Consider the following 26,268-nt stretch of genomic DNA (forward strand, 5'->3'; position numbering starts at 1 on the left):
ATGTAAGGAATGGTATAAGCAAGCACGTCTGAGGCATTAAAGAACTGGCCAGGGACCTGCATACCATCACTGACTGGACAAATGTCTTCAGGTAGGTTTTAAAATCTGAGTGGTGGTCCCGGGGCTATGGGTAGCATTGCTGACAGGTTGGTTGCAATATGATTTAGACGCTGGAAAGCAAAACGAGATGGACAGAATGCAGAGGACAATGGGAGGTGGATCTCGCAGAGGATGTCCCAGATAGATTTCCTAGTAGTGCTGCTGAAGCCTTCTTCCAAGCTTTTGTCCTAAAATATTTTCGGGTATTTAAATTAAAGGGAGTTTTAGCCTATTTTCTTTTCACTGAGTGTTTGTTGGGATCAAAGTAATGAGTTGGGATGACTGAAGAAAGAGAGCTGAGACAGTATTTTTAGGAAGAACACAGTATTTAAAAAAACCATTTCCGAAGCAGATTCAGTCACTGCCACGTTAAATTAGGAAGATTCTGAAGAAAGTGATGACAAATTTTGCACTGACTTCCCAGTACAAACTGCTGGTTAGTACAGCTCACAGGACAGGGAAGAAAAAGAATTAGATAACAGGCATGATACCAGAGTAAGCCAATCAAATACCATAGATCAGAGGCTATTGGTAGGAAAGGGGTTTGAAAGTCACATAGTGCCTTCTAACTGTCACTCTTGGTGAGGGGGGCAGGGAAAGGGGGAGAGGGAAGGGGAGGGAGGGGACAGCATGAGCAAGTGCAAGAACAAGGACGAGGGCAGGCACCTCCTCCATAGCACTGATGAGATTCTGGGTGGACTTGCTGATTTCCCCTCCAGCAGGAGGCATGCCGCTCCCCGGTGTGAAGAAGGCTGTGCTGGGGCCTGGGTGCCCATTCATTTCCACTGTGTAGCTGGCTTTCATAGGGCAACACGTCTGGTTGTGTAGAATGAAATAAACCACAAAAACATAAAGTCCCTGCAAAAGAAAATAACACGAGCTTGTTAAAGGAAGTCCGGCTTCCGCAGCTGAAAAATAAAGGTGGTTGTAATTTGTAAGCACAGTCAATTTTCTACAAGCGTTCTCCAAATTCTACCCAAAGCAGGGAATTACAGAACATATTACAAGCCGAGCAAGAGGCCCCTGTAAATTTCTGAATGTCACAAAAAAAAAAAAAAAAAAAAAAAGTGATTCGGTGTTATTTGGGGAAACTGCCCTCTCCCTAAAAAATCATATTTTTCTTGATTAGAACACAAGCGACTCTGAAATCCAGCCCTACTAAGACATGAAAACAGAACTTCAGAAGTAATATCTGATCAGCCGTGTAGCTCTTGTTTTAGAAAGCAAACCTCTTGCCTCTCAAGAAACCACTCTTTTCCTGTTGATCTCACTTATTCTCATTTTTTTTTTTTGTAGCAAAAAGGTTGAAATGAGGTACTAGTGCTCCAATCACCTTGTAGACTTCCAGAAGGGCAGCACTAATTGAGCCTTCCCATTTTGTTTAGCTCACCGACTATTTCATTTGAAAACAGAATCACTGGGTAGGGACTCAGAGGAATTCTGGGGAATTGCTTAATATTTAGCGTGCCTTATTTCTCAGCAAATGTTACAGGAGACAACAAAGCTATCTTGTGAGTGCTGAAAGATCTGCTGGCCCTTTAAATTCTTTTTCAACCCAGTCAAACTCTTGACAATTGCTCAGCTTCCGTCACTGGGAGCAACTCAAATTTTGTATTTGTGTTCCAGACATGGCCTACACTGGCTGTCCTTCATGATATCTACAAGGGGTCTACTGTATACTTCTAATGGTGCTTCTATAATGCTTGGTAATTTTGACCTTTACACTCAGCCAATAAAATAAGTTAAACTGTGGCTTTTGTATCTGTTAATCCTGGTGTTTAAGTTTTGGAAGCGAGTAAGAATAGTTATTAAAATTCTTAAATTAATCCACAGAAGTGAAAGCAAGACATTCAGCTTATTAAAAGAAGAAAACGAGTTAATGTTAACATTTTCCATAAGACAAATAAGTATCTTCATTTGGTGACGTTTGCATTCTCCCATGGTTCATGACATTTCTAGGAGTATGGAAGCAATAAAGCAAGCAATAAATATGCTTGTGGGCTTGAAATTTTTATCTGCTGGTATAAATAAAAAGGCTACTAAAATATTAAAGGCATAAGAATTACAACGAATTTTTAATGTAAAATGAAATTAAAGAACAGTCTGCGAGATGGGCATGCTAGTATGCGAGCTCTGTTGCCATTTCTAAGACTACTGCCAGAAATTAGGTCTTTCTCCCCTTTCTGCTAGAACGACTCCTTCCAGAGTTGGCATCCAATGTATATAATTAACAAATATGTTTTAAAATCAGTGGTCTGGGGGATCCCTGGATGGCACAGCGGTTTGGCGCCTGCCTTTGGCACAGGGCGCGATCCTGGAGACCCGGGATCGAGTCACACGTCGGGCTGCCGGTGTATGGAGCCTGCTTCTCCCTCTGCCTATGTCTCTGCCTCTCTCTCTCTCTCTCTCTGTGTGACTATCATAAATAAAAAAAATTAAAAATAAAAAAAATCAGTGGTCTGCTAAAAATATTTTAAAATATAATTACTCTTACCACAATATAAAATTTTAATAGAAACTTTTTTCCTTTTGAATTAGGGTTGTGTTTTTTTAACTCAACATTAATATTTTAAATTATGTAAGATCAGCGAATTAGTTTCATATGCAAACGATGATGTGAATGTTAGCAGAAACAAATCTTCCTGAAAACACACATACACATCCAAAATTTTTCTCGTACAAGTAATTTTTCACATGGGTATGACCTAATTACATTGGCCACAGCAATAGACAAAACAGGAAAAAAATTAAACTGTCAGCCTTAAAACTGTGAGAATGTCACTGATTTATTTCAGGATTTCTCTAAGTGTTACAAAGTGATAGCGTAAAAGCTAGATCAGGAAACAAAAACCATGTTTTAAAACCCATCTCAAAAGACCCATTTGTTAAAAAAGCACATTCCCTCTTGTTTGTTTTTATATCTAGCCTTTTGTGCTGCAGGAAAGGAACTGCCTGCTGAAAATAACTTGCATGCGAAAACTACATGTGTTTTCTTTTTTTTTCTTAAAAGAATATTTACATATACAGTAAATACTTGGGATCTTTCAGATGTACCTCAAGAAATATAAACACTGCTAAAATTGAAAGAAAAAAATGGTTAAATGCAGATTATGCCACATATGCCTGTGTCCAGCCAGGTCGGGCAAATATAGAAAAGAGACCTTCATAATCCAAAGTACTCAGCTGTGGAGATTTCTAAAAACAAATCCCTTTTCAAACGCTGCACGTTAAATCTCAGGCTCTCCCTAGTATGCTGGTCTGTAAAATAATTTAAGAGAGAATCTAGAATCTCAAGTATTCAATCCAATATTCTGACCACCCACTATGTGCCAGGCCAAGGACTGAAATGCAAAGAGAAAACATCTGATTCCTCCTCTCAAGCTGCTCATAAAGACAACAAGCTCTTACAAAATAACGGGTTAAATTTTTTTTTTTTAATTCTTTTAGCAGCAGGACCTATAGAATCCACCTGTTGTTCCTATTCCTTACTTAGGGAAGGCTGACCGAGGGGAATTCTTTCTGGGCATTGCTGTTTTATTTTGTTGGATCTCCTACTACAAAGATGAAAAATGCTTCCAAAGTCTTTAGTTAGATCATAGCTGGATGAACCATACCCACTATGGCCAATTTTTTTTTTAAGATTTCATTTATTTATTTATGAGAGGCACACAGAGAGAGGGAGAGACACAGGCAGAGGGAGAAGCAGGCTCCCTGTGGGGAGCCCAATGTGGGATTCAGTCCCAGGACCCCAGGATCATGACCTGAGCTGAAGGCACACAGTCAACCACTGAGCCACACAGGCGCCCCTATGGCCAATTAAAAAAAAAATTTTTTTTTTATTCAGGAATTTAAACTTATTAACAAACATTGAGTGAGACACAAATGAGTTCATAATGTCCAAAAGAGTTAATAAATGCTCTTAACATTTTCAAAGAGCAAAATAATGTGCAGGAAATTTTGGCTGCTTATCTCAATAACTTTTTTTTTTAAGATTTATTTATTTATTTGAGAGAGAGATATACAGCCTACGTGCAAGCGAAAGGAGGAGCAGAGGGTAAGAATCTCAAGCAGACTCCCTGCGGTGCTTGAGCAGAGGTGGAACTTGATCTCAGGACCCTGAGATCTTGACCTGAGTGGAAATCACTAGTCAGTCGCTTGACAGACTGAGCCACCCAGGTGCTCCTCTGCTCCTCAATAATTTCTATCAGTTCCAGGTGAAGTAGGAAAGAATCAACACTACGATTTTACATATTTGACAGAGAAGTGGAGGCAGAGAACTGAGTGAAACAGGAAGTTGATTAAGCTGCCTGCCCCTGAAGGAAGTGAAATCTGGGACTTCACACTAATTGGGAGGACTCATCTTCAATCTGAGAGTGTCTCCCTTTAAGGGCCACGATACAGCCCTCAAACAGGAGCAGTTAATCTTTGCAGGGCTTGTAAAAAGATCTCAGAGGAGAGCAGAATCCAGGTATTTAAACTATCAGTCATGCAAGCTCTCAGTCAGCAATCCTCCTGGTCCTTGTCTTTCTCAACCCATAATTCCTTCAGGTTACAAAAAAGGGGTCAAAGTCTCAAATACATTTAATGAACCCATTAGACAGCTGCCCAGGCCCATTCCTTTAATTTTAAATTGTCGCTAAATAAAGCAAAGCATTAGCTCACTAATTTTTTCATGTTCTGAATGTGATCATGCACTCACAGCAAATTGGAGCTCGTGTGACAGACTTCACACTGTATCCTCCACCAGTACACCCATCCAACAAGAGCTCTCAGCAATCCTGGGCTAAGTGTGTTGAGCAACCTGACATACTGTCTCTGCATGACCTCTCATACTTATTTCAGTTTCTGGTGAAGAGTTTTGACCAATGATACATGATAAAAATATGTAGGTGATGGTGTCTAATGTGCCATCAGTCTAGATACTAAAATGTAAAGATTATAGTGGGGCCACCACTTAAACATCTGAGGAATACAAAGCTAGAGTTCTATAGGCAATGAGGAATTGATTATACAGACACCATACATCTCACTGTATGCCACAAAAGTTGAACAACTAACTATGCTGTCAGTAGTTGGAATTAACTATGAATAAGGTATATCGTGATTCAGAGAATTTGAAAACAAAGAGATTTTGCTAATATCAAATTCCAGTGAATTAAGGCAAAAAAGAGATTAAAGGAATTAAAGAGGCTGACAGGTAAAAAAAATACTCAAAAATTGTTCACTGCTGTCCCTGAATTAAGGAATCCAGTGAATGTCACTGAAGATGAATAAAAATCCATAATGTTAATATAAGAACTGTTTCCTAAAAAAGGAAAAAAATGCAACTGAATCTGCAGCTTGAAGTATAATACCACATACCAGAGAAATTTTGATACAGGTTCCTTAATACCAAACTGTAGCCTTACTAAGTTTTACACTTTAAGATATTCGAGTAGAAAAAAAGGCCAATCTCTTAATAAGTGACAAATTTTAGACTAGCTTCAGGCTTCTTTAAATTGACTACTAGTGTTAAAAGACAATGGAATAATAATCTATTAAGTTCTGAGGGGAAAAGTTGTCCAAGAATATTATACCCAGCCAATATAGCATTTGACATTATCAAACACACACACACACAAAATGCAGGCAATGCAGAGTCCATGTATCTTCTTGGGTGAGGAAAACCCAAATTCCATGATAATAAAATATGACCAATAAAGACATGGATTTCCCATAGAGGAAAAAACAGAATATGAAGATGGCAAAAGAATCATAAAAATATCTGTATCTATGCATTTAGATATAAAACCAATATTGAAAAAAATTAGGAGAATTACAGAGGGTCAAATGAAAAAGTTAAGTCTAGACAACTTAAAAAGCATAATACTAACTAAAAAAATTCCCAACTTTGGGAGAGAGGAGGTGGGAGATCTAAATATTGATGATTCTATCATCTTTTATAGCATAGAATCAATCAATACTATAAAATTAAAATACTTAGATTATAAAAACAGTGATTCTAATTCTTTAATGTATTTATAATTTCTTTTCTTTCTTTCTCTCCCCTTCCTTCCTTCCTTCCTTCCTTCCTTCCTTCCTTCCTTCCTTCCTTCTCTTTCTTTCTTTCTTTCTCTCTCTCTCTCTCTCTCTTTCTTTCTTTCTGTTCTGTGCCCAACGTGGGACTTGAACTCACAAACCCTAGATCTAGTCGCATGGTCTTCCAATGAGCCAGCCAAGTGCGTCTAGAGTATCTTTTGTGGTATAGAATAATTTTTTGTAATTCAACAATTATTCCTCTTCCATTTTAGTTTTTCTTGGGACAAATTCAAGTAAATTGAAATTAGGTCTTGTACATTATAGCAACTCTATCTAATATGGTTACATATTTAAAATTTACTTTTAACTAGACATTCAATATTTAGTGTGTTCACTTAATGTCACTTTTATTTTTAAACAGCCAATGGTATTTAAAGAGACTTAATGACATATATATGAATATAATAGGAATGGTTTTAAAAATGATCTTTTGTATTTAATGTCTTATTTGCTCTTTTAAGTGCTCTTGATTTCCTTCTATAGAAGCGGATTTTTCTCATATCACTTTTCTTTCCCTTCAGCCTGCAGAACTTCTTTTTAGCATTTCTTGTAGTTAAGATTTGTTAGAAATAAAATCTTTCATCTGCCTGAAAATGTCTTTATTCTATTTCCATTTTAAAAAGATATTTTCATCGGATATGGAATTCTAGGTTATCAGGTTGTTCATCTGTTTGTTTGGGAGTCCCCAAATCATTACATTGTCTTTTTTTTTTTAAGATTTTATTTTTAAGTAATCTCTACAGACAACATGGGGCTCCAAGTCACAACACTGAGATCAAAAGTCACATGCTCTTCCAAGTCAGCTAGCCAAGTGCCCCAAAATATCATCACATTGTCTTTTGGTTTCCAGAATTTCTGATAATAATGTTGATTTTTGTCATTTTCTTGTATGCAATGTTCCCTTCACTTCCCCAAGTGAAGGGAACATTGATTTCCTATTTAGATTTTCAAGAGTCTGACTATGATACATGTAGGTATGATTTTCTGTGTTGAGGATTCTCTAAGCTTTTTGGATCTGTGGTTTTTACTATCACATTTGGAAAACTCCTGGCTATCATTGTTTTCATTATGATCACTTAATGTTAATGAGGATTATTTATGGGTGCAGTTTGAAGTGATTTTAAAAGCTTTTAACCTTAGGGTGCCTGGCTGGCTTAGTCAATAGAACATGTGACTTGATGTTGGGGTGCATTTGAGCCCCACATTGAGTGCAGAGATTACTTTAAAAAAAGGTTTTAATTCTTATACTTTTATTCTTTGTTCCAATTCTTTATAATAATATTTTCCTTTTTTCTCAGTAGTGATTTTTTTTCAACTAAAGCAAATTTGCCAGTATATTAAATAATGATCAATTCTATATAATGGGAACATGGACATGTGGATTTATTATTGTTTTTCTTTTCCATATTTTTAAAACCTTGAAACATAAAGATATTAAAATAATAGGAATAATATTTTGGGAACCATAGGAAAAATGTACAATTTCAAAACCTCAAGATAAATGTTAAATCTGTTATAAAATCCAGTTAAGAAATAGACAACGGAATCATACAAATGGCCCAAACAAAACTAGTCTAAGTGCACAAAACAGGATAAAGAAAATAGAGAATTGAAATCTTCATTAAAATCACAAATTTGGGATTAAAAAACAGAGTATCTTCCATTAAGCTGTACTGTCCTAGAAAGCAAGAGCCTATGTCCAGTTCACCATTGTATTTTTAATTTTGTAGCATGGACCCTGGCACACAAGAAGAGCTTAAGAAATATTTGTGGAAGAAGAGATCATGGTTTTTAAATTTCAGCAGTGGGAGAGAGTAGGATGGGGGTGGGGACAGATGTGAGTTGGATGCATGTGTTGGTTTTAGCCCTCTATTTCTCTCACCATAGGTAGTCCAGTAGTTGCTTAATAAAATTTTGTTTTGGTTTCCATTTCACATGCTACATTGCCAAGACTCTCTCATGGGAGAGCCAAGCATCCACTCCGGGCTGGGTCTCTGTTTTTCTGGGTTGGTGCGCCTCTGGGTGGCAGGCTTACTAGGTGCTGAGTGCCCAGGTGGCTTCCTGGCTGCCTCTGGCTTCTCTGCTGGGGGTGGGTTTGTATATTGCTGCTGCTGCCTCTTGTAGTTACTTCTACTCAAAGTGCTCCACAGCTCTCTGCTTTGACTCTTCCCTTGGTAGACAACCATGAGAAGTCTCTGTGATCTCTTGCTTCTGGCTTCGCATCCTCTTGGGCTGCTGACCTACTGCTGTTTTGTATCACTAGTGATTTAGCAGCAAAGGCAAGGGATTTCAAGCCAATGGCAGAACTGAAAAGATAAATCCAGTATTTGTGTACTTGTATATTTTTCTCAGGTGTGAGATAAGCAGGAGTTTCATTGTTCTTTGCTTTTTTTTTTTTAAGATTTTATTTATTTATTTATTCATGGAGACAGAGAGAGAGAGAGAGAGAGAGAGAGAGAGGCAGAGACACAGGCAGAGGAAGAAGCAGGCTCCATGCAGGGAGGTGGATGCGGGACTCAATCCCAGGACTCCAGGATCAGGCCCTGAGCCAATGTCAGGTGCTAAACTGCTGAGCCACCCACCCAGGGATCCCCTGTTCTTTGCTTCTTAACTCTTTTAGTTTTCAGTTTGTCCCTTTTGTTGATGTTCTTATTTTTTATAAGAACCCACAATCAAATGTGTGCATTAAACATATCAGAGAGAGGAAACAAGAATTTATCTTGATGGCCATCAGTTAGTCAATAAACTGAAATGCTTCGAAATCTACAGGAACAATTATTACCTGAATGTTTTTATGAATTACTTGGATAGGGTAGGCAATTACCTAGTGTTCACCATAGGTTATATCAAGTTCTAAAATTTCTTATTATTTTATGGGATACTATCTATTCAGAACCACTAGAGTCACTAGAATTTCAGTTGACTTAGCGTGTCGACTTCACACACCTAGGTCTAAAATAACAAGTTAGCAGGCTTTTACTTTCAAGGTTTGGCTTAGAAAGATGTCTGTTCTAAATTTTGTAATCTTGGGGCACCTGGGTAGCTCAGTAGTTGAGCATCTGCCTTTGGCTAAGTTTGAGTTCCTGGGGTTCTGGGATTGAGTCCCACATCAGGCTCCCCCCAGAGAGCCTGCTTCTCCCTCTGCCTATGTCTCTGTCTCTCTCTCTGTATCTCTCATGAGTAAATAAATAATATCTTTAAAAAATTAAATTTCATAATATCTAGCAATATCAAATTTATGTATTTTTAATCATATATATCTAGACCATAGATAAGATTTTTTTTTTCATGCAAAGTTTCTCTCTGCAACTTAAGGACATAATTCCTGCATGTCACTTATGGACATAAGAAACATTTGGTTAGTCTTCTTTGCGATAAATATTCATGAAACAAGGGACAGTTACTAGGTCATGTCTCAGCAATCTCATCTCTAGGTAGGATTCCTGTTCCTTCAGCCTTTTCCCTTGAACTTACTGTGGAGGTCTAGAAAACAAGGTTCATCTCTGAGATTCTCATTGTTCATCATGTTTCTGTTAAGTTTCAAAGCATGGAACATTAATCGGTCATGATATTATTTATCAGGAACCAGACTACTTCTCAAATCCCTGACCTCACCAACCTCCTGCTTTGAGAATCCCTAGATTAGAAAAATTTCAGAAGTATAAATTGAATTGGATGGTAGGATTGAGAGACAAAGACTGAAGGTGGTCATAATAATAGTGAGATGGAACTGAATAATGCAGAAGTTTGGAACCCGAGAACAATTTTTTCTGGTTTTAATAAGAACTGGTAAAGAGAACTGAGTTGGAATGAGCTTTGAATATGAAACAGATTTTTCTAATTAAAATTATAAAAATACCAACTGTACAATGATTATTTATTTAAATCATGTTGTATCTCTAAATACTTCTTAAAAATATAATTTAAAACCATTTTTGGTTTATTCTGAGAAACCTCTGCCAAAGGCACTGGAAATACCCAAAGTTTATACACTAAAATAATATTAATGATAGTAATAACAACAATAGTAACAAAATGGTTAAATTGTCTTCATGTTTTCTTGTTGGTTTTTCTACATAGAAAAGATTATTCAAAGGTTTGCTTTTTGTTTTGTCTAACAGTAAAAAGTTTACAAGATGTCCAGCAAACTATGGCCATGAATCAAACTGGCCCACTTCTATGTGTATATGTAGATCAAATCACATAATACACATTTTAAATATCCTACAATTTTATCTGTCAATTATATCTCAATAAAGCTGAAAAAAACCCCATAACAATTAAAAAAAAAAACTACTGATACACATAACAACATCAGTAGAAATCAAAATCAGTATGCTGGTTAAAAAAAATGCCAGACACAAAAGAGTACTAACTGCATGACTCTATGACACAAAATCCTAGACATACAAATTCATATACAGGGACAGAAAACAGACCAGTGGTTGCCCTGCTCTGGGAGCAGAGGGAGAGAGCTTCTACAGGGGGGTCTGGGAATCTATTGGGGTGATGGAAATTATTGTGGTTTCATGGGTGTGTAACCATCTTGTTTTTTATTTTTTATTTTATTTTATTTTCCATCTTGTTTTTTAAAAGCCTGATAACAAACTAGAGTTTTGAATTTGTTGTCTTTTAAAAAATTTTTTTTTATTTTTGAATTTGTTGTCTTAACCCATTGGACACTAATCATTTAAACCGAGGATCAGCAAACTTTCTGAAAAGAGTCACATAGTAAACATTTTAGACTTAGCAGGACATGATTTTTGTTGAAACTATCCTGAAATTTTTAATTTCATACAATTTTCACAAGTCACAAAATATTATTCTACTGTTTTCCCCCAATATTTATAAGCGTGAAACCATTCTTAACTCTACTAGTATTTTTATGTTTGTTTGTTTGTTTTAAGATTTTATTTATTTATTTGACAGAGAGAACACAAGTGGGGGAGAGGCAGGAAGAGGGAGAAGGAGAAGCAGACTCCCCGCCGAGCTGGAAGCCCGATCCAGGGCTCAACTCGGGGCTTGATCCAAGGATCCTGAGATCATGACCTGAGCGAAAGGCAGACAGATGACCGACTGAGCCACCCAGGCGCCCCTCTGCTAGTACTTTTAAACATAGGTCCTTCCAACAACCTCTAAAATGCCTTTTTGAAAAACCACACCTTAAAAATTTATCATTCAGGGATCTGTTAACCATGCTACGGATGAAGCTCAATTGTTTGGACAGTGGTAGGTGACCAAAGAATAGGGTTGATGATGAAAAGGGGAAAACTGGATGACCGAGTGCCAATAAAAACAGGAGAAGGAATAATTTCGCTGTGTAAACTAAAGATCATACATGCAGAAGTGAAAACACATAGAATTATTTCAAGTACTAGCCTGGAGACCAGGGAAGAAGGCAAGGTTAGAGGCTAAGTGGGGTGGTAAAAGCAGAAGCCATGTGGTTATATGATTATTTTAAGGAAGACACAATGAAGAGGAAAAGGCTGAGTGCTCAGGATTAAAAACAGCTGGAGGACATGAACAGGAAGAGGAACCAGTGGCATAAACAAGAACTGACCGGTCAGGCAGGTCAGAGAGGAGGACAGCCACAACTAACTATACCACGGGAAACCCAAGGAAGATTCCATTCCAGAAGAATGAGGTAGGCCACACTGTCAAGAATAGACATCAAGAAGAAGCAAAAAGAGGCACTTATTTATTTCAGGTGTAACAAATGTCTCTGGGGAAAACAGTGATGAAAGAGAGAGTCGTGAAGATAGACTGAAATATATAATATATAGTGCTGTGCAGGATAAGGTACCCTGAGGTGAGGGAATCACTTGAGTCATGAAGTGCGATCAGCTAGCTTGATAACTCTGTTAACCCTGGATGGTAGTGTTTTCTTCCTTCCACTCCACCTACTTCATTCATTATGATTCTTATTCAGAGCTAAAGACTATGTAGCATAGAGTTCAATGCCTTTAAACTGAGAACTGAAGCAGGTGTTCCATGTGAAGGTCCTGAATGAATGTTGAATACATTTTCTACAGTGAGAGAGGAATGTGGGTGTGCCTTCCTGTCAATTTTACATCTTCTCTGACACCAAGATCCTTTCTGGAGATGCCCAATTTTTGCATCCCTGACTTCCCGTCCCACAAGTTGCTGAAAGCAGATAGTCAGTGGGCTTCTAAATCTTCTATACTGCCTTTTTTTTTTTTTTTCTACAAAACCCTTTTTTCATTTGGTCCACAGTTTGGGCAAAGGTCCTGGGGTATTTAAAAAGCTGCCTAGTGGCTTCAGGGAGAGGTTTGGGCAGAAGCCCTGGCCTCAGGGGGGCTGCCAATAGGGCCCCTCAAAGGCTGCTGGGCTCCAGAGGCTCCTAGTTGTTATATTGCTTTTAAAAGGAAAAAAAGGGGATCCCTGGGTGGCTCAGCAGTTTAGCACCTGCCTTTGGCCCAGGGCCTGATCCTGGAGTCCCAGGATCAGGTCCGGCATCAGGCTCCCTGCATGGAGCCTGCTTCTCCCTCTGCCTGTGTCTCTGCCTCTCTCTCTCTCTGTCTCTCATGAATAAATAAATAAAATCTTTTTAAAAAATAAATAAAAAATAAAATAAAACACACCCTAGTAAACTTTGAAGGAATTCTTCATCACAACGTGGTTAACCAAGTATCAGATGATTTAAATAATCTTGTTTTAGGAACATTTTCAAGTGTGTCAATTTCAAAATAATGACATAGTCTGTGTAGACTTTTATAGAAATGTGGAACTCGGGCAGCCCGGGTGGCCCAGTGGTTTAGCGCCACCTTTGGCCCAGGGTGTGATCCTGGAGACCCAGGATCCAGTCCTGCATCGGGCTCCCTGCATGGAGCCTGCTTTTCCCTCTGCCTGTGTCTCTGCCTCTCTCTCTCCCTCTCTGTGTGTCTGTCATGAATAAATTAAAAAAAAAAAAAAAAAAAAAAGAAATGTGGAACTCAACACCTCATGTTTTGCTTTACTGAAATACAGGTATAAATCATGCCCCGAGGAGGCCAGGAATAGGTTTGTCATTATAATTGGCCAAACTGGCAAATTCTAGGATATCTCCAGAGCAGATAAAAATTCTTTGAGGTGAAAAAAAATAAATAAATAAAAATTCTTTGAGGTGTCACACTCCTGGAAATCTTCACATTCATAGATTTAAGATAATACAGGATCTAAAGAGAAATCAATAATAATTCCAGATATTAAGAGCCAGAATATATAGTATCAAATATGTTGTTACTGTTTTCAAATACTCTTTTCTGCTGATTAATGAGCTACTTAGTAGGGACAAATCATTTAATATCCTTTTGTTAGTAATTTTTTTTTTAAGTAGGCTCTCTGCCTAGCAAGGATCCCAATGTGGGGCTTGAATTAGCGACCCTAAGATCAAGACCTGAGCTGAGATCAAGTCTGGCACTTAACTGACTGAACCACCCAGGTGCCCCTCTGTTGTAACGTTTTAATCAGAGAAACAAAGACATTAAAATTTCTCCAGGAATGCTCCATGAAATACTTGATTTACCAACAAAACTGTGAAAAAAAGAAATCTAAGGATATTTTAATTTTGTAAAGGCAGAAATATAAAAGCAGCCCTAGTTCACTGTTAATATTTATTGCAAAGAAGGAAAAAAAAATACAGAGCAGCCAAAAAAACCTCCAAAATTTACACCAATTCTTAGAATTACACTAAGTCTCAGAAATAACCACTTTATCTTGGATATGAACTTTCTTAAAACTAAGTTTCTAGAGAGGGTTTATTTTCTCCAACCCGTTAATTATGTAAGGACACGTTTTCGTATGTAAGCATTTTTTTTTTGGAAAAAGAGCTGAAGATTGGATTTATAGTTGGGCAACTGCTAGGGTAACCTCAGATCCTGGTTTACTGGGACAACCCTGGTTTGCTTGGGATTCCTGGTTTAGTTTGTTGTCTCAGCATTTTTATTAACATCACCTTCTTTTACTCAAGTGTCGATGATAGTGCCTTACAAGGCAGTTTAGTGGGGTTAGTGAGGGCTCAGCAAGGGCCCAGCATTGTGAAAGCTATACTGTCTGACACAGCAGAGTTATTGGGTATACCTTAAACAACTCCTCAGATTCCAAACATCCTTCTTTAAAAAAAAAGGATTTTATTTGTTTATTCATGAGAGACACAGAGAGAGAGGCAGAGACATAGGCAGAGGGAGAAGCAGGCTTCTCACAGGGAGCCCAATGCGGGACTCGATCCCAGATCCTGGAATTACGCCCTGAGCCGAGGGCAGATGCTCAACCACTGAGCCACCCAGGTGTCCCCCAAACAAGCCTTCTTGACATGATGATAGTCTGAAATTTAAATTCTTTCTTGAATATCTTTGATTCATTCATTGAGTTAATACAGAAGAACTTAGTGTCCACCTAGTAGCGCACTGTGGGTTCCCCTGCAGGCAGTGACCAGACAGCCTCAGTCTTCTCTCCAAAAGTACTTCACGTTCACTCACGTGGTTCAATGTTCCAAGCTCCCCGAATTTCCTATCACTGCCTCAGGGGAAATGAGTGAAGTGGAAGATGGGTTCAGTGAAAGGCCTTGTTGAAACTTGGGGATGCTTTTCCAAATATTTTATCTTTCCTCAACAAAATAATGTTGCATAGCATGCCTTTTTGATTGTCCAATGCATGGGAAATTTGTCATTCGTACAAATAATGTAAAAGATGTAGTACTTGCTTCAAAAAACTTACAGTAGAGTTAAAAATATGAGATATGGAAATAAAATTAAGTCCTATGGCCTAAAATGCCTGCCATGATGTAGGTCCACACTCTCCAACTTCTTCCTCAACTCTGCAATACTAGGCAAGTTTCATATGTGGGCATGTATTAATGCTCTTACAAAGAAACTCAAAGATGGGGATCCCTGGCTGGCTCAGTGGTTTAGCATCTGCCTTCGGCCCAGGGCGCGATCCTGGAGTCCCGGGATCGAGTCCCGCGTCGGGCTCCTGGCGTGGATCCTGCTTCTCCCTCTGCCTGTGTCTCTGCCTCTCTCTCTCTCTCTCTCTTTCTCTGTGTGTCTCTCATGAAAAAATAAAATAAATATAAAATAAAAATAAATATAAATAAAAAATAAAATAATAAAAAAATTAAAAAATAAAATAAAAATTAAAAAAAAAAGATTTATTTATTTATGAGAGACACAGAGAGAGAGGCAGAGACACAGGAGGAGGGAGAAGCAGGGTCCATGTCGGGAGCCCGACGCAGGACTCAATCCTGGGACTCCAGGATTGCGCCCTGGGCCGGAGGCAGGCACCAAACCGCTGAGCCACCCAGGGATCCCCTAAATAAAATCTTTAAACAAAAACAAAAACAAAAACAAGGAAACTCAAAGGGAAGAAAAAAAGACTTCATGTATTTATTCCACAGCTAATTCTTAGAACACAAATTTCATACATATTATATACCAGAGTGAAAGATAAATTTTCTAGTATTTAAATACCATGATTTCAAGTCAAGAAATTATTTTCCTTTTATTTTTTAAAAAACAACCTTTTAAATAGGGTTTTTTCTTAGACCAAAATAAACACAAAAATTAGGAAAAGGTATTATATTGTTTTATATTTGGAGTCCAAGGACATTATTCATTAGCTTCTACTCTTTAAGGAAGTAGAGTGTTCAATTCTAGACTGATAACAAAAAAAATCTAAACAAGGATTTTAGTATATCCCAAAATTTAATTTTCCTTATTACTTATGACCATTCTCTTGTAGGGATTTAGAAGCTCCTGGGTGGCTCAGTTCGTTAAGCCTCCGACTCTTGATTTTGGTTCAGGCTGTGATCTCAGAGTTGGGGGATGAGGCTCCACACTCAGTGAGGAGTCTGCCTGAGATCCTCTCTTTCCCTCTCTCTCTCCCCCTTCCTCCACTCAAATGCCCAAGTGAGTGTGAGCACTCTCTCTCTCAAACAAATAAATAAATAGAATCTTAAAAAAAAAAAAAAGGATTTAAAGTCAGATATCTTGGTACTAAATCTCTAATAAGTAGTATTAATATAATAAGTATAATTATATACTAATTAGCATAATATGTAGCTGTGCTACTTGAATACTGCTATACTGAGCTATACTTTATTTATATGAACCCCAATGTTTCGTCTGTAAAATGGGAATATCAACACCAGTTACATCAATGGGTTATTAGGAAGCTCAAATAAAATAAACATAAAAAATATATTTTTAGGGGTGCCTGGGTGGCTCAGTCGGTTAAGCATCTGCCTTCGGCTTAGGTCATGATCTCAGGGTCCTGGGATCAAGCTCCACATCGGGATCCCTGCTCAGAGGGAGTCTGCTTCTTCCCCTCCCCTTGCTCTCTCTTGTGCTGTCTCCCTCTCTGAAATAAATAAATAAATAAAATCTTTAGAGATATATATATATATTTTTAAAGATAAGGTGATATTATTTTTAATTGCCAAAAGGATTTTCCATAATTGGTCTCAATCTTAACCTGGTAGATTTATTTCTTTGTATAACACATTCCTACCATTTGAGGTGGTCCACCACATGGCTGTGTTCAGAGAAATAATGTCATACTGTGAGGCCGGGCAGGATCTTCGCGGTTAAATACTTTACATGGCTAAGAACCATTTCTTTTCCAGAAGAGGTAAAGAATACAAACCAAGGTGCTGTTCTGCCTTAAGTGTGATTATAAATACAATTCTTGACTATATTTCTTAAGGCATGGGTATGGGTATCAGTTTCTTCACTGTTATGACTTATTCTTTATTGAGTCATTTCACAAAAGGGAGGGTGTTAATGCTTCAGTGGTTCCCAAAACCTTCAGAGTAGAGCATACAAATTTGTAACTTGGTTAATAAAGCATTCTGTGTGTTTGAGCCTTGCCTGTTACTACTCCCTGCCTGAGACTCCACACTCCAGGCAAATGAATCACCAGGCACTTTTAGTTCCTCCAAATGTGCTTTGGCTTCTCTCGGGTTTGCCTCCTTTTACCCTCTGCTCCTCTTCCTTGCCTAGCCTGGCTAGCTCTACCCATTAGTTAAGTACTGGCTTCCTCTGTTGACTTCTGTGGACATCCCACCAGCCCATACTGGGTTGGGTAACCCGACCCTGTCACTGCACCTGCTTTACGGCACTTGTTAGGCTCTATCCTATTAGTTTTCTAATTGGCTTCCTATATCACACTGTAGCCTGTAAATGTCCAAAAGCAAGATAATGGGATTTCTTCATTTCTATGAGCCCTGCACAGCACCCTACAAACAGCAAGTTTTTCATAAATATTTGTTGAGTGGATAAGTGAATTTATGAAGTCCAAAAAAAATGTGTACAACAAAAATCAGAGGGGCCTGAATAGATCAGTCAGTTAAGTGTCTGCCTTTGGCTCAGGTCATGATCTCAGAGTTCAGGGATCCAGCCCTGCATCGGGCCCTCTACTCAGCAAGAAGTCTGCTTCTCCCTCTCTCCCTGCCCCTTCCCTCATCATGGGTGCATGAGCATGCGCACCCTCTGTCTCTCTCTAATAAATAAAATCTTAAAAAAAAATCAAGATATCTTTATGAACAGCTTCTACATCTTAAGGGCTCTTATCTAAGATATGAGTAAAATTGTACTATCTATGCCATTTCCTCAACACATCTTCTTAGAAATTCTGGAAGACTTAAATTGGGGTACTCTCTTTGGCATCTGCTCTGTGACTCATTTCACTTAAGTATGAAGGTATGTGTTCACAAATTTTTATAGGCCAAGTTGGAACAACCACCACCACCAGTAATGGGAGGGGATGAAAGGCATGTTATGGGAAAGACAATAAATGCTGAATTCTGTGTGTGTCTAAAGCTTTGGGGAGTATATGTAAAAAAGCATGACACATTTTACTATTTGATTGGTTTAAATATAGTTTTAATTTAAGTCTATCAGGCAATAGCTATATCTAAAAAGAAAATTTTCTAAAATTAAGGAACTAAATCCCAAACCCTAAAATTTGGTTTCCTTTATGTAGTTTTGCACATAGTGGTTTGTACTTTCCCTTTAAATTTTACCACCTTTATAAGAGAATGCACATTTTACAACATTTACAACATATTGATTCCTCTTTCCTACATATTTTATGTCCATGTGTGAAATTAATAGGCTTGAGATATGGTAGTTGGATCCTCTTCATTTTATTAAATCTTTAAGATACAAACTTCAAGTCAGTGGCATACTAACTATTTACATTTCCTTTTTAATACTTGCCAAATTTTAGGGGGCTGGGTCACTGAGTTGGTTAAGCGCCTGCCTTCAGCTCAGGTCATAATCCTGGGGTCCTGGGAGGGAGCCCTGCATGGAGCTCGCTCCTCAGCGGGGAGTCTGCCTTTCCCTCTGCTCATGCGCGCGCTCTCTCTCTCTCTCTCTCACATTCTTTCTTTCTCAAATAAATAAATAAGTAAAATCTTTAAAAAAAATAGTTGCTACATTTTAAGAAAGGGGCACTCTCTCCATCCTACAAGCAGACTGACTGCCTGTGACATTGCAATTTCTAATAAAAAATAAAGACTTGGTTTTCCATTTAGTTTCTGACATGAAACTCCTAAAATCCTTGGAACTTCCTTTAGTGAGGAGAGCAATAAAATTGTCTTTTGTTATGTTAATGAGGTTACTTTTGGAAAGTACCTAAGGATGGAGACCAGTTGCCCATGGAGCCAAGCTGCCCATGGAGCCAAGCCTGTGATTACACAGTTGACCTTTCAGTCTGACCCCTGACCTCTGGGGACAAGTGCAGGGGCCAGAAGTTGAACTGATCTCCAGTAGCCAATGATGTAATCAATCACACCTATGTAATGAAGCCTTCATAAAGACTCAAAAGGATGGGGTTTAGAGTTTCTAGGTTGGTGAACACCTGGAGATGTTGGGAGAGTGGGGTGCCTGAAGAGCACACAGAAGCTCTGTGTCATCTTCCCTGCCTTGCCCAGTGCATCTCTTCTGTTTGGCTGCTCCTGAGTTATATCCTTTTACAATAACCAGTCATCTGTTTCTCTGAGTTCTGTGAGCTGCTCTAGCAAATTAACTGAAACCAAGGCAGCGGTCTTGGGAACCTCTGATTTATAGCCAGTTGGTCACAAGTACAGGTAACTACCTGGGTTATGACTGCTATCTGACTTGGGGTTGTGGAGGAGTAGTCCTGTGGGACTGAACCTCTAACTTGTGGAATCTGATGTTATCTCCAGCAGCTAGTGCTAGAATTGAGTTCAACAGCAGGCCTCCCGGTTGGCGTCCTGAGAACTCCTTGTTGGTGGTATATGGGAAACCCCCTACATACACACACACTGGAATCTGGCCTTGGAATACCACTTACTGCCAAACTGACAGTAAGTATGTGTCTTTAATAAGTTGTATGATGGGTTTAACCTCTGCACAAAAACTGATAAAATAAGTACTCTATTAAAAACATACTCTTTTTGGGGTGCCTGACTGGCTCTGTTGGTAGAGCATGCAACTCTTGATCTTGGGGTCATGAGTTCGGCCCCATGGTGGGCATAGAGCTTACTTAAAAAAATAATAACATTCTCATTTATTATAGTAGTAAATCAGACTAAGTTAGTGGGATTTCCAGAAACATAAGATGCAAAAATCAGCACATAAAAAAGGAAAGGAAATTTCTACTTCATTGCACTCCTCTATGTGCCAATCACATATCAGGAGCTCTGAAAACACTGTCATTCAAACTTTTCAACAATGCCATGAAGTATGTATTATCATCCTTTATCCTATGAGCCGTTGTTCAGAGAGGTTCAGTAACTTCCTCAAGTACACAGAGTTCTCCTTAGCAGGTTTAGAAATGTGGGTTTGAAGTGGCTGGCAGCACCGGTCTTTGTGCTTCCCTTACAGTGGAGCAGTGAGGTAGTTCAGGGAAAGGTCAAAGTCCAGGTGGGACTAGGAGGTATTTGTGGAGATAGAGAGCACCAGAAGCTATGTAGGGTGGGCTTCACATACTGAAGTCACAAGGACGGCACTGGACATGACACCTGGGATGGCACCTTCTCTCTCCTCCTCTCTACCCTGCAATTCATCTCCACCCCCCATGTCTTGGCAGTTTTCCCTCCAAAATATCTCTTGAACCTTGGATTTCCCTCCAAATCCACTGCTAAAATGCTAGTCAGACACCATGACATCACACCTTCACCAAAGCAAGAATCTCTGTATCAATTAGCTTCTACCCTTTTGCCCTCCTCTCCTGCAATAATTCTCTGTAACAGAAGATTCCACTTCACTGCTTATAATGCTTTAATGCTAACTCCTCCTCTAAGATAAAGGCTCCAGTCTTAAAATATCTTATAAGCCTCTAGAAGACCTGGATTCTACCCACTTTTCCAAGCTTTTGGCTGTCCCCCACTTGTCCCCCATTTTCCACATCCAGCTACACTATTCTAAATTCAAGTCCTCCAAGGGCTTTGCATATTAATTTTTCCAATTATCCCATGACTGTGTATTACATAGGTAGGATGGCCAGGCGCAGTCCTAAGGGCCGCTCCCTCGTGCGAGGTTCTCTGTGGCTGGAGAATGCATTAATTTCCCTCAGGACTGGCACTACTTAGCCTTCTGATCTCACTTCTTCAGCAATCTCCCAAATTAGATGACTTCCTTCTGTTTATGCTTTCATAGCACCCTATACTGTTCTTTTGTAGAACTTATCACAGGTTTTAGCAATGTTTGTGTGATTATTTCATTAAAATCTGCCTCCTGCAGTAGAAGCAGCCTCTGATTTTGTGAGCTCTGTTTGGGACCATTCCTGTTTTGTTTCCCATTTTACTCTCAGAACCTGATGTGGTGACTGACTTAAGTACTTTTGAATGAATAAGTGATGAGGCTATGTGTTGAAATCTTTGTAGAAATGACCTAAAATATGTTTTGTAAGTATATTACTGATGAAGGTAATAACAAAACGCAAATTTATTGGAAACCCCCAAGGGACTTCTAATTAAAGACACATTGATTGGGACGCCTGGGTGGCTCAGCGGTTTAGTGCTGCCTTCAGCCCAGGGCGTGATCCTGGAGTCCTGGGATGGAGTCCCACATCGGGCTGCCTGCATGAAGCCTGCTTCTCCCTCTGCCTGTGTCTCTGCCTCTCTCAATCTGTGTCTCTCATGAATAAATAAATAAAATCTTAAAAAAAAGAGACAGATTTAGAATGTAAATAGCTAAACTAAACCTAACAGTTTGTTGTACAAAGACAAAACATTCAGGAAACCAATGACAAATGGTTGTTTAGCCACTGAGAGTCAAGAATCTGTCAAGAGATTCTTCATCATGAACCAGTGACCCAGATCCTTTATTTCTTGGTGTCTTTTTCCATTTTTATTTGTATTATTATTTTTTTTAATAAATTAAAAAATATTTGAGAGAGAGAGAGAAAGAGAAAGAGAGAAAGCATGAGTGAGGAGAGGGAAAGGGAGAAGCAGACTCCCTCTTTTTTTTTTTTTTTTTTTGCAGACTCCCTCTTGAGCAGGGAGCCTAAAGTAGGGCTGGATCCCAGGACCCCGGGATCATGACCTGAGCTGAAGTCAGATACTTAGCCAACTGAGCCACCCAAGTGCCTCTCCTCTTCCATTTTTAAATTTAGAAATTTACCAATGTCCTCCAACCAAAGTAGAGGTAAAGGTACTTTATCAGATGACTTTAGCTTCATAAAAAATTCTCCTTTTAAGCTTTTTTTCCTGTTTAATTTTATAGTAACTAAAGAATTTGGGCCACTTTTTAATTTTATAATTACTTTAAATATTTTATTTATTTATTTGACAGAGAGAGAGCGTGCATGCACAAGGAAGGAGTATGGCAGGCAGAGGGAGAGGGAGAAACAGGCCCTCTGCCAATCAGGGAGCCTGACATGGGGCTCGATCGCAGGACCCTGGGATCATGACCTGAGATGATACTAAGAGTTGGAGGCTTAACTGACTTTGCCACCCAGGCAGCCCAAGACTTTAACTAATTTCTATACCTAGTATGGGGCTCAAAATTACAACCTTGAGATCAAAAGTTGCATGCTCTACCAACTGAGCCAGTCAGGCACCCCTGGACCATCTTTAGTTTCAACTTCTGACTACCACTACCACTACCATGGGTACCACTACCCATCCCACTCCAAAATCAGGGCAGCAGCAGGGTTTGTAAAAAGTACATAGATCTCTATCTGGCAATCTTGGATTCTAGTTCCAATTCTGTCATTAAATAGCTGTGAAAGCCTGGGGTCCCAATTTCTCATCTGCAAAATCAAGGCTGGAGACTGGATTATATGAGTCTTTCTAGAATTACAGTTTGATTTTTTTAAATAACTACAGAACACAACATAGTTGTAGATATTCAGTTTCCTCTTGGGTCTTATCACAAAGAAGGTTAAATTTATGAGTTTACTTTCTATAGACAAGTGGTCCATTTCCCCAGCCACACACAAATCTCATTGTAAATTAATACATCATGAATATTTGAGTAGTGAATCAGCTTTTGGAGCCTTGTCAAATCTGAGTTTTTCAGCCTACAAAGTTAAGGATCAAACTTTGATCTATGGTGTCCCCAAAGATAAATTCAGCCTCTAAAATATACTTGAAAGAAAACAAACAATACCACATCTTATACAACATTAAAATACTTGTGAATCCAATCAAGAGAAGTGATTATAGAACAGACAGGAAGGGAAATATTCTACGTGCTTTCCAAAGTGCCTTCTAAGTTAGCCTGGATCATGGCCTGCATGGCTGAGAATGGTAGTAGGGAGATTTAAAAAAGAGATCTTTAATAGTGATTTTTGCTCTTCTTGCTACATAGATCACAATTATATGTGGTGGAGAAGAAAGAGTACCTCGAGTAAATGTCAACCATAGTTGTTTATAAGGAAAGGAAATGAGTTTCGGAGCTAGTTCTAACCCATAAATACAATAGCAAAACACTCTATATATATCTGTCTAAATAATTTTGATCTTAAAACACCCACAACAGTCTGCATCAATTTCTTAGCTCAGAGAAAATTAAATATTTGAAACCCAGGCTTTTCCCATTTTAGGCTGATTACTGCTTTTTCTCATCTATGCTATAGCTTTTGGTTTTAATTATAGAAGTCTTGTTTTATTTTTCCAACATGAAAGAATCTTTGCCTCATTGTTTTTATAATAATCCTCTAGGAACTTAAGGCAACATTTCTTTCCCAGTGAATCCTGTCCTTTCTGATTTGCCTGGGACTGAACAATGGTGATGATTCAAATGCTAAGTACTGGGAACCAAGGACAGACCATTCTGGAATTAGTGTGGTCATTATCAGTTTACTGCAAATACAGCAGAATGGGCCTTCATGTTTTTACTATTTTTGCCCCAGTCTGTGTGTGTGTGTGTGTGTGTGTGTAAGGGAAGATTGGTGGTAAACAGTTATTTAAATTCGAGATACACCAGGAATGCCTGCGTACCTCAGTGGTTGAGCATCTGCCTTTGGCTCAGGTCATGATCCCAGGTTCCTGGGATCGAGTCCTGCATCAGGCAACCGTGGGGAGCCTGCTTCTCCCTCTGCCTGTGTCTCTGCCTCTCTCTATGTCTCTCATAAATAGATAAATAAAATGTTTATAAAAATAAATTTGAGATACACCAGTATAAGTAAACATATTGGAAAAGTACAATAAACCTTTCAATATTCTTAGCATTCATTCAACTATTTATTCATTCATGGGTTCATTCATTCACTCAACATATCTGAAGAGGTTTAGAACAGAGATAAAACATGTAACACCTATCTTCAAGTGGCTACAGGTCAGTGAGAGAAAAACAAAGGTGAGGATATTTTGGCATATAAATGCAGTGATAAGGAAAAAAAATATTTTGTAGATCTAAGGAAATACACCGAAAAGTGGCTGGGACTAAGCAGAGAAGAACCCTTGCAAGAGGAAGCAGGAAAGGGTAGTACGTACAAGAAGACCAAACATGTTCCTGCCAGAGTAACAGGTAGAGAAGAGCAGTGAAACTTCTGATATCAGACTGAATAAAATCTTCATGTACACTTTATTTTCAGTGTACAACTAAAGGGAATCACAGATGTTTACTTAAATGGGCCATATGGTTCCCAATGAGTACATTACAAACCCGAAATGAATCCTGTTGATTGTTCAAAATTATGATTCTGAGAAGTGTGATTAGATTTTAAACTATATTGTAGAGTGTTGCTTGAGGGGGCATGAGGAACTCTGAAGAACTGTAAAGCTGGTATACTTCTAGTGAGTTCTAGCATCAGGGTGACTTTATTTTTTTAAGATTTTATTTATTTATTTGAGAGTGAGAAAAAAAGAGAGAGAACATACACAAGTGGAGGGAGGGGTGGGAGGGCAGAGAGAGAGGGAGCAGCAGACTCCCCATTCAGCAGGGAGCCAGCTGCGGGGCTGATCCCAGGAGCCTGGGATCATGACCTGAGCTGAAGGCAGACACTTATATGACTGAGCCACCCAGGAGCCCCAGAGTGACTTTATTTTTAAAAGGGTTAACAAAGTTGTTGAGGTTGTGAATCAAGAGCATGCCAGTCTGTTGATTTCAAAAGCAACCCAGATTGGTCTTATGAAAACAGAAAAGACTTAAAATGGTTCAGGCTAAGTACTGGTGTCATCTATGAAGTTAGTTTCCTAATTTCTTACCCAGGATTATAGCCATCAATAAGATCTAGCTTTTGCTTTGTCTACTGTGTGATTACATGGATTATTTATTCGGCTGAAGAGATACTTTTCTATAGCATGAACTCTATTTTTTTTAAAGATAGATAGATTTATTTATTTATAGATAGGTTTATTTATTTATCTATTTATGAGAAAGGAAGAGGGGGGAGGGGCAGAGGGGGAGAGAGAGGGAGAGAGAAAATCCCAAGCCAATTCTCAGCTGAATGTAGAGACCTGCTCAGGGCTTGATCCCATGACCCATGAGATGATTACCTGAGCTGAAACCAACAGCTAGGTGCTCAATGGACTGAGCCACCCGGGTGCCCTGACATGAACTCTTTAGTAGTTCCTTTGGTAATAACTCAAATCTTTAATAAGATCACTATTATTTGGGGTGCCTGGGTGGTTCAGTCAGTTAAGCAACCAACTCTGGGTTTCAGCTTGGGTTGTGATCTCAGGGTCATGGGATTGAGCTCCAAGTTGGGCTCTATGTTCAGTGTGGAGTCTGCTTGGGACTCTCTCTCCCTCTGCCCCTCCCTCCTGTTCTCTCTCTCTTTCTCAAATCAATCTTTAAGACAAAAGATTACCATTAGTTAACAAGCATAAATTCTCAAATGCTTTATAGGATGCCTACAGAGTAAATTCAAGGGTTAATAACAAATAGCCCGAACTGGCAATAGGCTTCCCTACTAGTAATGGCTAATTCATCTCTGACCTGAGGGAGTTTATACAAAGAGTCAAACCACAGCACCTACAGGAAAGTACAGAGGTGTTCTTTGTGGAGGTTATGGGAAAGTCCTCTGAGGTGATCCTACGTACTACCTGGTTACTGTAATTCTGGGAACGAGTGACTATGATCTGCAAGATGGATACCTTCTGTTCTGCAAGGTTGGATGCCTGCCTTCAGATGTTAGAAAATCAAAAACTTTATGAGTATATTGCTTGTTGGCATTAACAGGCCAGGCATTTCTCCTGTTGCTTCCACACACCCTCCCTACAGAAGTGGCCCATAAATGACAGAGCCAAGTCACAGAACAAATCCTGTTTCTAGTTCAATGCCGCAAACATAGATTAGGTCATATCTTGGAATTCTTCCACCGAGAAAACTTACAAGAAGCAAAGCAACTTTTCAAAGCATAGCAAAATAAACATTTACTCCATGAGTTACTGAACTTGGCACATGGAAAATATGCACTTCCAGTAAAGTTAGTGAGTTAGCTAAGACACCGACTTCACCTTCCTGGTTGCCTGAGGCCACCAGACTGCTCTGGGAGGCTAACCTTACTTGTATTCCTAATTCCACCACTAAATCTATTATTAGAAGCAAAGCACGTAACCTTTAGCTCTTCGGCAGGACAATGCTGCTGGCTATCACCACATTTCTTAGGATAAATGTTTGATAACTAAGTATGTCCTTTTAATATAAACACTTTTGATAGTACACACTGGAAAGCTAG

General features: G+C 38.8%; 1 protein-coding gene across 1 annotated transcript in view; it reads right to left on the reverse strand.

The window, feature by feature from the left end:
* Positions 1–26,268, reverse strand: part of ADGRV1 (adhesion G protein-coupled receptor V1) — a 529,718-nt gene that overhangs the window by 11,581 nt on the left and 491,869 nt on the right. Inside the window, exon 88 of the mRNA XM_025992909.2 lies at positions 766–957. Within this exon, the coding sequence (XP_025848694.2) occupies positions 766–957 (192 nt within the window). The remainder of the gene's footprint in view (positions 1–765; positions 958–26,268) is intronic.

Source organism: Vulpes vulpes, chromosome 14 (genome assembly GCF_048418805.1).
Source record: "Vulpes vulpes isolate BD-2025 chromosome 14, VulVul3, whole genome shotgun sequence".
NCBI lineage: Eukaryota > Metazoa > Chordata > Mammalia > Carnivora > Canidae > Vulpes > Vulpes vulpes.